The following is a 12,898-nucleotide window of genomic DNA, read 5'->3' on the forward strand; positions in this document are numbered from 1 at the left end:
GGATGAGGCTGGGGACGTCCGGCAACTGTCTCAAGAGCTTTCAGTGGGTGAGGAGGACGATGACGATGAGACACAGTTGTCTATCACTCAGGTAGTAGTAATTGGAGTAAGTCCGAGGGAGGAGCGCTCAGAGGATTCGGAGGAAGAGCAGCAGGACGATGAGGTGACTGACCCCACCTGGTTTGCTACGCCTACTGAGGACAGGTCTTCAGAGGGGGAGGCAAGTGCAGCAGCAGGGCAGGTTGGAAGAGGCAGTGCGGTGGCCAGGGGTAGAGGCAGGGCCAGACCGAATAACCCACCAACTGTTTCCCAAAGCGCCCCCGCGCGCCATGCCACCCTGCAGAGGCCGAGGTGCTCAAAGGTCTGGCAGTTTTTCACTGAGAGTGCAGACGACCGACGAACAGTGGTGTGCAACCTTTGTCACGCCAAGATCAGCCGGGGAGCCACCACCACCAGCCTCACCACCACCAGCATGCGCAGACATATGATGGCCAAGCACCCCACAAGGTGGGACGAAGGCCGTTCACCGCCTCCGGTTTGCACCGCTGCCTCTCCCCCTGTGCCCCAACCTGCCACTGAGATCCAACCCCCCTCTCAGGACACAGCATGACCGTCTCCTGGCCTGTACCCACACCCTCAACTCCGCTTACCTCGGCCCCATCCACCAATGTCTCTCAGCGCACCGTGCAGCCGTCGCTAGCGCAAGTGTTGGAGCGCAAGTGCAAGTACGCCGCCACGTACCCACACGCTCAAGCGTTAAACGTGCACATAGCCAAATTTATCAGCCTGGAGATGCTGCCGTATAGGGTTGTGGAAACGGAGGCTTTCAAAGGTATGATGGCGGCCGCGGCCCCGCGCTACTCAGTTCCCAGTCGCCACTACTTTTCCCAATGTGCTGTCCCAGCCCTGCACGACCACGTCTCCCGCAACATTGTACGCGCCCTCACCAACGCGGCTACTGCCAAGGTCCACTTAACAACGGACACGTGGACAAGCACAGGCGGGCAGGGCCACTATATCTCCCTGACGGCACATTGGCTGAATTTAGTGGAGGCTGGGACAGAGTCAGAGCCTGGGACCGCTCACGTCCTACCCACCCCCAGAATTGCAGGCCCCAGCTCGGTGGTGGTATCTGCGGCGGTGTATGCTTCCTCCACTTAACCACCCTCCTCCTCCTCCTACGCAACCTCTGTCTCGCAATCAAGATGTGTCAGCAGCAGCACGTCGCCAGCAGTCGGTGTCGCGCGGCACGGCAGCACAGCGGTGGGCAAGCGTCAGCAGGCCGTGCTGAAACTACTCAGCTTAGGAGGAAAGAGGCACACGGCCCACGAACTGCTGCAGGGTCTGACAGAGGAGACAGACCGACCGCTGGCTTGCGCCGCTGAGCCTCCAACCGGGCATGGTCTTGTGTGACAACGGCCGTAACCTGGTGGCGGCTCTGCAGCTCGGCAGCCTCACGCACGTGCCATGCCTGGCCCACGTCTTTAATTTGGTGGTTCAGCGCTTTCTGAAAAGCTACCCACGCTTGTCAGACCTGCTCGGAAAGGTGCGCCGACTCTGCGCACATTTCCGCAAGTCCCACACGGACGCTGCCACCCTGCAACATCGGTTTAATCTGCCAGTGCACCGACTGCTGTGCGACGTGCCCACACGGTGGAACTCTACGCTCCACATGTTGGCCAGGCTCTATGAGCAGCGTAGAGCTATAGTGGAATACCAACTCCAACATGGGCGGCGCAGTGGGAGTCCGCCTCCTCAATTCTTTACAGAAGAGTGGGCCTGGTTGGCAGACATCTGCCAGGTCCTTGGAAACTTTGAGGAGTCTACCCAGATGGTGAGCGGCGATGCTGCAATCATTAGCGTCACCATTCCTCTGCTATGCCTCTTGAGAAGTTCCCTGCAAAGCATAAAGGCAGACGCTTTGCGCTCGGAAACAGTAGGCTGCACCCGCGGATGGAAACATCGTTCTCTATCACCATCAAAAACGGGGACCTTTTAGCTTCATTAATCTGTGTATAATATTCCTCCTCCTCCTCCTGAAACCTGACGTAATCACGCCGAACGGGCAATTTTTCTTAGGCCCACAAGGCTCAGTCATATAATTTTTGTAAACAATTTTTATATGTTTCAATGCTCATTAAAGCGTTGAAACTTGCGCCTGAACCAATTTTTATTTTAACTGGGCTGCCTCCAGGCCCAGTTACAAATTAAGCCCCATTAACCAAAGCTATTAATGGGTTTCACCTGCCCTCTTGGTTGGGCATGGGCAATTTTTCTGAGGTACATTAGTACTGTTGGTACACCAATTTTTGGGGCCCTCCCCTACAGTGTAATCCAATTAATTTTTTGCCCACCTGCATTAAAGCTGACGTTACATCAGCTGTGCTGGGCACTGCAATGGGATATATTTATGTACCGCCAGTGGGTTCCAGGGAGCCACCCATGCTGTGGGTCCACAGGGAGTTGTAACTGCATGTGTCTACTTCTAAAGAACCCCAGTCTGACTGGGGCATGCAGTGTGGGCCGAAGCCCACCTGCATTAAACATGACATTACCTCAGCTGTGATGGGCAATGCAATGGGATATATTTATGTACCGCCGGTGGCTTCCTGGCACCCACCCATGCTGTCGGTCCACAGGGACTTCACAATAGGGAGTTGTACCTGCCTGTGTCTATGAATTAAAAAGCCCAGTCAGGTTGGGGCATGCAGTTTGGGCCGAAGCCCACCTGCATTTAATCTGACGTTAGCTCTGCTGTCCAGGGCACTGCAATGGGATACATTTATGTACAGCCGAGTAACGAGCACTTTGGTGCTTGCTCATCTCTAATAGAGACCAGTTATTAAACATACACCAGATTATTTGCAACATAACAATAGATTCTTAACAGTATTCTGATAAAACAAACCCCCTTCCGATGCATTGAAGCAGATCGCCGTCAACACCCATCTTACTCAATCATACAAGTGAATCATTACATTTTTAAATATAATTTTACACATTACCAGCTGTAAAAGCAAACTGATCTGTATGCACAAAGGAGCCTTAAAATAGTTTTTAAATAAACTAAATGTGTCAAGATTTAAAAAAAAAAAACAAAGCACAGAAATTACCTCTCAAAATCCTCAGTATTTGTTTACTTAGCTGCAGTGATACAACATCGACTCGATTTAAGACCACAGCAGCCAATTACAGACTGCATTAGGCCTTTTTTCACACGGGGGGCGACGCGACATCACCATAAGAAAATTGCAGCGATATCGCATCGGTGGTCTATGCGATATCTCTGCGTTTTCTTGTGTTGATACTTCGATTTTCTGGCGCTAGAAAGTCACAAGTGGTGCGACAATGTGACGCGACTTTGTAGCATCACTTGCAAGGATTTTTGGGGAGGTGAGCTTAAAATATAAGCCCTACCCTAAAAATAAGCCCAAGCTGCAGGAGGAAAAAAAAAAACAAAAAAAAAACATCACCCTAGAAGCGCTGTCCGGCTCCACTGCAATTTCTTCCAGATCCCCGGCATTGTTCTTCATTATCTCTTCTGGCTGGGAATTGAAAAATCCCTGACTCCTGGAAGGACTGCCTCTGATTGGTTGACGAGCTCCGTGGCTCAGCGCGCAGCCAATCACAGCCAGCCCTTCCTGGGAGGTGGGGATTTTGATCCTCCAATCCAGGAAGAGCTGACAGAAGACTTCAGCAAGTGTCGGGGAGCTTCAGGGGAGACCCACTCCGGAGATAACAGCGCCTCTTAGGTGATGTTTTTTTTATTTTTTTTTTACCCTGCAGCTAAGGCTTAGTAGCTACTGTCAAAGTTGCATTGCACTGCAGGAAAATCGTGTTTTCAAGCGATGCAACAGAGAGTAAGACTCCACAGGGAAACATGGACTACAAAAACCTCGCAAGTCGTGTGCATATCGCGAAACCCGCAAGGTTTTTGACTTGCAATGTCGCATGCTAAAAAAACATGCATATGTGAAGGAAGCCATAGGAAAGCATGGGCTTCACATACACGCGATTTGTAGCATTGTAGTAACGCGTGAAAATCGCGTGACTGTCACCCATGTGAAGGATGCCTTCGTGAGGTCGGTGAAGTCGATAGGATACTATATGGCTGCAGCAAAGACTGGTGGGTGACCACTGGTAGGGGGGTATTAAAAGGTTAAGTACAAAGTGTTTTGTTACTGCAGCCTATTTTCCCTTTTTTTTAACAAGGAATTATGTAATTGGAGATTTGTTTCTGTATAATGAAAAAGTTATGCGTTATCAACCAAGTGTCAATGATTATGTAAAATGTCCATTGCCCTCTGTATGATAAGTTCCTTCGTATACCAGCCTAGAATGTTCGGGCTCTGAACACAAGGTACCTCCAGATTTTGTGGCTCATGATAAGTCCACCAATTTACTGCACAGATTCCGCACCAACTTACAGTACAATACTTGTGGATGGGGTTGTAAATGCATCATCAACGGGTAGAAGAGAAGTAGAGTAGTACAAGAGTAACTACTTATAGCTGAGTTCAAGACTTAGGCTGGGTTCCCACAGGACGTATTCTCAGCGGAAATCTCACGGTTTTGCCGCAGCAAAAAAACGTGAAATTTCCACCGGGAAACCGCAGCTTCAAAACCAGTGGCTCTAGCCGCGGGTTTTGAAGCGGCTTGGCCGCATGCTTTTCCATAGCGGTCTCGCTTCTCTCTATGGCTGCAATGGATGGGAAAAAAAAAAAAAAAAAAAAAGAAATAGACATACTGCAGCCCGGGAATCCGTGCCGCAGAGCCGGCTAATGCTGGCTTTGTCGTGATGGATTGCCTGTCCCGCGTGGTCGAGATTTTTGATAAATCTCGTCCATATCGCTGGCCAATCCTGGGATTAGCGTCCACAGGCGGATTTGCCGATGCAAAATCCTGCACGGAATGTACGTGGCAAATCAGCACTGTGTGAACCCAGCCTTAGGGAGATTGGGTGGCTTGTGACAGTGTTAAATATTACACTACAGTAAGGGTGGTTTCACAATTGAGCTGGGGATTCCGCTTTTCTGTTCCGTTCGGGGAGCAGGAAAGGGGAAACCCAGCATCCGAATGCTTCAGTCCACAGATGAAACCAAACATTGATGGGCACACCCCATTGACTATGATGGGGTCCACCCGCTTTTCGCCCAGCTTTCGGACATAAGAAAGTCCTGCCTGCTGTCTTTTTCGTCCCGTATTCTCAGCCGGATCTGCAATGGAACCTCCGATGCAGACGTGAAACCACCCTTATTCCAGTGGCGAATATCAAAAGTGCCACTTAGAAACAAGGTGCTACATTACTTTTATAAATAAAATCAACATTTTCTGACAGCTCTATAACCACCAAATTTCTGCAGATCCCAAAGTATACCTGAGGTCTTGTAGAGAAAGTATATAGAGTATGTAAAGAGCCATTGGGACTAAAATACACACAGATGACGTTGGCTTAAAAGAACAGTGCCATCTACAGAGATGTGTATACTCTCTGCCAGCAGCTTTCTTAGGGCATGCTGTGAGGCCAGAGACATGTGAAATCAATGAGGTGTTGAGTGTGCTGGCTTCAAAGCCAAGACCTGAAGAGAAGAGTGAGGATTAGGAAGGAAAACAAAGCTAGTGGCACATAACACCTACTAAGATGGCAGGTTAACCTATTCATTGACATTGGGCCGAAAAAAAAAAAAAAAAAATTCACTAAATAAATTAAAAAAAAAAAAACCCAAAAAAACCACCTCACCATCCGGATCAGAAATAATGTCTAGAAGAGATTTATCCAGAGTAGATTTGCTCATCAACTTCTCTTCATATTCAAAATACACATCCAACTTCCGAGCCTAAAATGTGGGAGAAACAGTATTTATTATATGCGTATGAAGTGAATTAGTATAATATTTATCAATGCTTATGACATTTATAAAAACTGAAGGATCAAGAAACAACATACTGGGTTTCCCTGAAAATAAGCCGGCGCTGGATTAACCAATCAGAGCATTAGCTTCCTGGCTTCCAGAAAGAACTGCTCTGTCGGCTTGAAGAAGGACAAGGCAGCCTGCAGCAGTGACGAAGACCAGCGCAAGGACCGGAATGCCAGCGGTAGGGGAGTATTTTTTTTTTTGGGCAGTTTATATTTCGGCATAGGGTCTTAATGAACGTCATGCTGCATGTAGTGTTAGATCAGTTTCATCATTATCGAATTCATGAATGAGGCAGGCTAACATCTTGGACTTATTTGCATTTATTAGGCCGGTTTCACATCTGCGTTGGAATCTTCAGCTGGAGGTTCTGTCAGAAATCCGGCTGAAAGTACCTGAAGAAAACGCTTCATGCACTTTTTTAGTCATCCAAAAGCTTGGGCGGAAAGCAAGCAGACCCTATTATAGTCAATGGGGTCCGTCTGGCGCTGTTCGTTCCGTCCAAAATCTGTCATACAATGTCAACATAGACTAATGATGCCCATATGGTGCCAGAACAACACCTGGAGTCTTTATTATATAGACTAGTAATTATTAGGAAATTATAGTACCAGTGTTTCTGGTGGTGCTATGAGCCACATAGCTCTGCTACATGCACGTCACACACAAAGCACTGCTACATGTACATCTCATACAGCTCTGCTACATACATTCTTCCTACAAGAGGGATGAAAACCAGAACAGCAGAGTCCTGCACACACTGATCACCCAATGGTCATGTGACCCAGACCCCTCCCACAGGTGACTGATCACATGACAGTGACATCATGACAGGTCCTGTAAACACACGGCTACTGTAGGCTATCATTAGTATTCCATCCCCCACAACCGCTGCAGCCTCAGTTTCGATTGAATTCTAAGGAACACCTAGCCTAGTGCTTACAGGATTTTTGATGACGTCATTGTCATGTGATCGGGGGGAGGAGCATGTAACTCACTCACTTGGGATGAAGGGCCATTGATGACATCACCATCATATGATCAGGGGCAGAGCAAGTAACTAGAGATGAGCGAGTATACTCGCTAAGGGCAATTGCTCAATCGAGCATTGCCCTTAGCGAGTACCTGCCCGCTCGGGAGCAAAGATTCGGCTGCCGGTGGAGGGCGGGGAGCTGCGAGGGAGAGCGGGTAGGAACGGAGGGAAGATCTCTCTCTCCCTCTCTCCCTCCTGCTCACTGCCGCAACTCACTTGTCACCCGCGCTGGCAGCCGAACCTTTTCTCCCGAGCGGGGAGATACTCGCTAAGAACAATGCTCGATCGATGTCCTTGTATCAAAGATGGTTTCATCCAAATACAATAAACCAAACCTAGATATACTATAGCTTAACTAGGGAGAAATAGGGCTATTTAGGACATGTTTCTGTGCACAGTTGTCCTTTTCAGGTTGGTTACCCAGCTTTATCATCATGAACATGCAATAAAGAGCACAACAGGGTGCAAGTTTTTTTTTCTGAATGCTTAAAGGGGTTGTCCCGCGCGGAAACGGTTTTTTTTTTTTCCAACCCCCCCACCCCGTTCGGCGCGAGACAACCCCGATGCAGGGGTTAAAAAAAGAACACCGGACAGCGCTTACCTGAATCCCCGCGCTCCGGTGACTTCTTACTTACCTGCTGAAGATGGCCGCCGGCATCTTCTCCCTCCATGGACCGCAGGGCTTCTGTGCGGTCCATTGCCGATTCCAGCCTCCTGATTGGCTGTAATTGGCACATGACGGGGCGGAGCTACACAGAGCTACACGGAGCCCCATTGAGAAAAGGAGAAGACCCGGACTGCGCAAGCGCGTCTAATTTGGCCATTAGATGGCGAAAATTAGACGGCAACCATGGAGACGAGGACGCCAGCAACGGAACAGGTAAGTGAATAACTTTTGATAACTTCTGTATGGCTCATAATTAATGCACAATGTACATTACAAAGTGCATTAATATGGCCATACAGAAGTGTATAGACCCACTTGCTTTTGCGGGACAACCCCTTTAATGCATGAATTAAAAGTTATGTTTTATATAGAAAACAGACTTATCTGTGACATTTTGATATTACTGGTGACTGTGCAGAGTAGTTCTAGCTAGATGAAGGGGATTGTATTCCCTGTGATTCTGTTAGACATGTCACTGACATGTCAAAAGTTTTGAAAAAGTGCAGTTACTCTTTACCATTTATTAAGAAATCTAGAGCCCCTTTAATTCACCTTTTGCATGCAAATGGTAACATAGCTGAGAACAAAACACTGAAGAAATTACAAAATGGTAATATTCCTTGTTATAAAGAAACGGGAAACAAAGATGTATTAAACCCAGGAGAGCGTAAAGCATAATAGCTAACACATGACTTCTGTTCTTACAGATCCAATAAATATTTTAATTGCATGCACTAACAAGCAGACATTTCAGAAGAAATACAAAAGAGGCCAACTCATAATATATTATATATCATTTACTAAAAACACTTATATCACAGAACACTATAGATAATTTTGTTACTTTTACCAACCAGGTTTAATTCAGCCAGGAGGACACAGAATACAGAGTGATGGAGGAGGACGGAAGGTTTGCTTACATAAGTGACGACTCCTGCGTCCGCTCAGTGAGTGGAGGCAGTCTCTTGATTGCCGGGCCCATCCTCATATGCACAGCATCCCTGTTTATGGGCCCGACGTTGAGTAGATTAGATATTAGGAAAAAGCTTTCTGACAGTGAGGGTGATCAATGAGTGGAACAGGTTGGCACGGGAGTTCTCCTTTAATAGAAGTCTTCAAACAGAGGCTGGACAGACATCTGTCTGGGATGACTTAGTGAATCAGGGGGTTGGACCAGATGACCCTGGAGGTCCCTTCCAACTCTACAATTCTAGGACACGAAGAGTTGTGATATTCTTGCATATACCCACAACTTAGTAACTTTGATTTCAGTCCAACCAAAGATTCAGACAATATTAATAGTAGTACCTGGAATCTACTTTACCTACGTAAAGTAGACTCGTGGCCTGTACTTAAGATACAAGAAAACATCTCTTATAAACAGGAAACCAGATGACTAATTATCACCTTTTTTAAAAACACAATCTCTTCCCTACGGTAGAAATAGGCTATTTCTTCAAAAGTCCTAGGTAGAACGAAGTCCTGTTCCTACTAGACATGCAGGGTATACTGAGGCCTTCCATATTTCCTGGATCTAGTAGGATAGTCCCAGATTTTATGATCTCTCCAAGGTTTCCCTCTCACATCCCAGCAGGTTGAAGGAATAACCCGAGGATTTGGTACTGCAGGTGCTGTTCTGGCACCATGAGTCTATGTTGACATTGTATGATGGACCAGAGTTTGGAAGGAACGAACAGCACCAGACAGATACTATTGACTACAATAGGGTCTGCTCGCTTTCTGCCCAGCTTTTAGACAGATGAAAAAGTGCATGCAGCGTTTTCTTCAGTTATTTTCAGCCGGATCTGCAACAGAACCTCCAGCTGAAGGTTCCAACGCAGATGTGAAACCGTCCTAATAAATTCAAATAAGTCCAAGATGTTAGCCTGCCTCATAAGTTCAAAGGGTGGTGCTTGTAAACTTTGCTTTATTGAGTCCTATTCCTTGTTATTCCAAGGTACATGTGGGTATTTTGGAAAGCCAATAATACATCAACATGTATAGGAGGATGTATTTTAAGAGGGCTAGAGAAAGACTTCGCCCGCCTCCACCCCCCCTCCCAAATAAGACATTACAGGAAACGCATATGAAATTGAGCAGAATCACAATGAGTAATCATTTTAACAAATACACTCATAAATATTTGCTATATTATAGTAAAATTATATGTATAATTATCTTTTACTACAATCCAAGCATTTTAATGACTCTTTAAATTGAATGAAAAGCGTGTGTACTTTAAAAAGGAAAAAAAAAATCTGCTGTAAAAAATTAAAAAACAAAACTGTAGAAAAATAAAACTGCGGCTGTACGTTAGGATCTAAAGTTGAACAGTTAACTTTTCATTCCAGTATTAAAGGCAGTCCACAACAAAATGCTAATATAGAAACCACAGACCTTCTCTATGATAAACCTGAAATCCACACAGGAGAACTAGGACCTGGAAATAAGAGAGTTCCTTCTTGTCCCTTCATCCATACTATGCCATTAGCTAACAAACAGGCAGAAAACCTACTGGGGAAGATCGATTAGGCTTTAGATGCAAGCCTGATAAATCAATCTCCGGTCTGATGGGTTGGCATCTCATGCTACACTACAAAGCGGGATGGCCTCGGGACAAGGCTGGGTTGGCTGGCTCTTCACTGTTTTTGGTGGAGAAGATACTGGCGACTACTAACAGCTGTTCCAGCCAAGGATAAAGACAGGGGCTGTTTGTTGAAATCTTTCAACCTGTCGGGGTGTTATGAGACACAGACTTTGAGTCAAAGCACTGACTTAATCACCCAACGTGCCAGCGAGCTGCCAGTACACACCAGAGGAGCTGATTGATGGTCAGTTTCCTTAGGAAGATGCTAAACGCAGATGGAATATGAGCAGCAGGGACAAAGATCACATATCACAAGCAGTGTATGAAGACTTCAGAGTTCTCGCCAAAAGAATCTACAAGCACATTGCTGTGTGGAAGTGTCTGCATGAAAAACTGACTACACGGGCAGCCGTCTTAATTAACACAGTTACCGCACAATTCATTACATTCTATGCAGTGGATACATAACGCGGTAAGAGTCTAACACAGAGCAGTATTCACAAGGCTGCAGCGTATTACCAAAGTAAAAGTCAAAATATTGTTTCTTGGATTCTAATCCTTGGAATACTTTGTATTCCGACACATACTTAAACTTTTTCATATCCCAAATCCAGCAACCTCCCCACTACACAGCCATAGTAAAGTGACAAGGTGCTCCCAGAAAGGAGACTATTTTATGCAACATCTAATGTCCCTTATCATTAGCAGAAGAGAAAATTCACAGAATCTAATCCATGTCTACGTAATATAAAGTTATGTTGCTACTAAATTAAACGTTTATGATTACTAAATAACTATTATGTCAGCTCATGAGTTACAAACAAACAGTCACTGAAATTGATGGGATCTTGGCCTGCAATACCAAGTTTGGCCACTGAAGTAGAAGCGGCGATGTCTGATTCCTGCAGAAATTCGCTGAGTGCATAAAGCACACTGGTGCGGGTCCATGCTGAAAGACCTCACTAATCTACTGTTGATGACCTATCCTGGGAATAGGCCATCAATAGTTTACAACTGGACAACTCCTTTAAATGGATGCATAGGCAAAAAAAGATTTAAAAATAAAAAAAAAACTAAAGAAAACAAAAAAACTAAAGGCACTGAGCATTTTCTGCAGTTTGCAGACAAGGTAGCTTTAAGTATCAGGAAGTGCTATGTTCTATCTATAATCAGGATGTTATAAAGATGTGAGAGTCCTCTATTATCCCACAAAGGAGTCTCAGAAGGGAGGGCGCCATATTCCGTCACTTGCTTGGCTAGTTCCAATATTTGGATGGCTAATTTATGAATTGGTAATAAATATTTACAGTACAATATATCCTGTGATTTTGCAGGACTGTCCACAACAAAGAAGAGAAGTAGTACATCAGGTTATGTTCAGCGTTTGGTAGGGGCTGTCTGATACCCAGTGTTATGAATATCTCATTTGACTTGCTATATAATATAATTTAAAATCAGGCAGTGCCATTCCCGCCATCTCTTTAGGGTGCTGTAAATGGTTCTATTCCGATTTTATTCTCGAATGTCCCCAAATGAAAGAGGACAATGTTGAATTTGCTGTGCCATTGTAACATCACTATGCTTTATACTATAGAGAAGCTTCAGAAGGGCTATTGTTTTAATAAGATTCATCACATCTATTTGTTAATGGGATTTTTGTATCTTCTGAGCAACTATGACAGATATACGATATACCCTGATTGAGCTTCTATAGTGTTTACTGGAACTTCTGGGCACAAAACAACGGAAACACAATGTACAGATTTTGTTAGGCAAAAATTATTTTTAACCCTTTAAAGACCAAGCACTGTAAATTTACTGCCCTTGGTCCCAGGCTTAAAGCTCAGCCATATGTAAAATTACGGCAGGGATTAAAGCCTCCTGCTTCTGTAATCAATCAGAAGCAGGACGGGTTGTCAGCTGTTAGTCACAGGAGGGAGAAGTGGGTTTTAACTCTTTCTGCCTCCTCCTTTACTTTTTAGTACACTTCGCTCAACGAGCGCTATGTACTAAAAAAGTGAAAAGTAGAATTCTTTCTTTCACTACGTGAGCCGGCAGTCAATGACCGCTGGGTGACCTCTGGCACAGCAAAGCTACAGGGTATCAAAAGACCCTGATCAGCTCTGCCAGTGACTAATGTCACTGCAGGGGATGTTTTCCCCTGTAACCAAGGCTCCTGTGGATGCCTCAGCGACAGTGGAAAAATGTCAATTAAAAAAAAAAAAAAAAAAAAATACACATGTGAAAGTCCTCCAGAGGTCTTATATGACGTGATGGTGGACATAGATAGTAAAGAGAATAATTACATAAATAAGTAAAATAAAATTACAGAATAAAACAATATATGTATGAAAAAAAAGAAAATGACCCAAAGCCGACGCCATCCAAACCCGTCACTATACGTTTCCTGTAATCCAAAGCCATACATACTATATATCAAAATGTCCAAAACATGAGGAACCCACTCCCATACTTTATTTTAGTGTAAATATACCAATTTAAAAAAAAATAACTATAAATGTTAAATATATTTTTTTCAAAATAGCCCTATATGTCACAGAAAAAAAAACCCGAAAGGGCAAAAAACCTACCACATGGGTAAAATCCCTAAAAATATTTTTGGGGGTTAAAAATAGAATGTGTCCTGAAAGATTTCATTAGCTTTGGGATATATGGTGCAATTCTTCTAGTACGAT

At 44.9% G+C, this 12,898-nt stretch overlaps 1 protein-coding gene across 1 annotated transcript in view; it reads right to left on the bottom strand.

Annotated features, from left to right (window-relative positions):
- Window positions 1-12,898, bottom strand: part of SCFD1 (sec1 family domain containing 1) — a 104,764-nt gene that overhangs the window by 28,245 nt on the left and 63,621 nt on the right. Inside the window, exon 15 of the mRNA XM_066608574.1 lies at window positions 5,741-5,837. Coding sequence (XP_066464671.1) covers window positions 5,741-5,837 — 97 coding nt within the window. The remainder of the gene's footprint in view (window positions 1-5,740; window positions 5,838-12,898) is intronic.

This window comes from Eleutherodactylus coqui, chromosome 6, assembly GCF_035609145.1.
Source record: "Eleutherodactylus coqui strain aEleCoq1 chromosome 6, aEleCoq1.hap1, whole genome shotgun sequence".
Taxonomy (NCBI): Eukaryota; Metazoa; Chordata; class Amphibia; order Anura; family Eleutherodactylidae; genus Eleutherodactylus; species Eleutherodactylus coqui.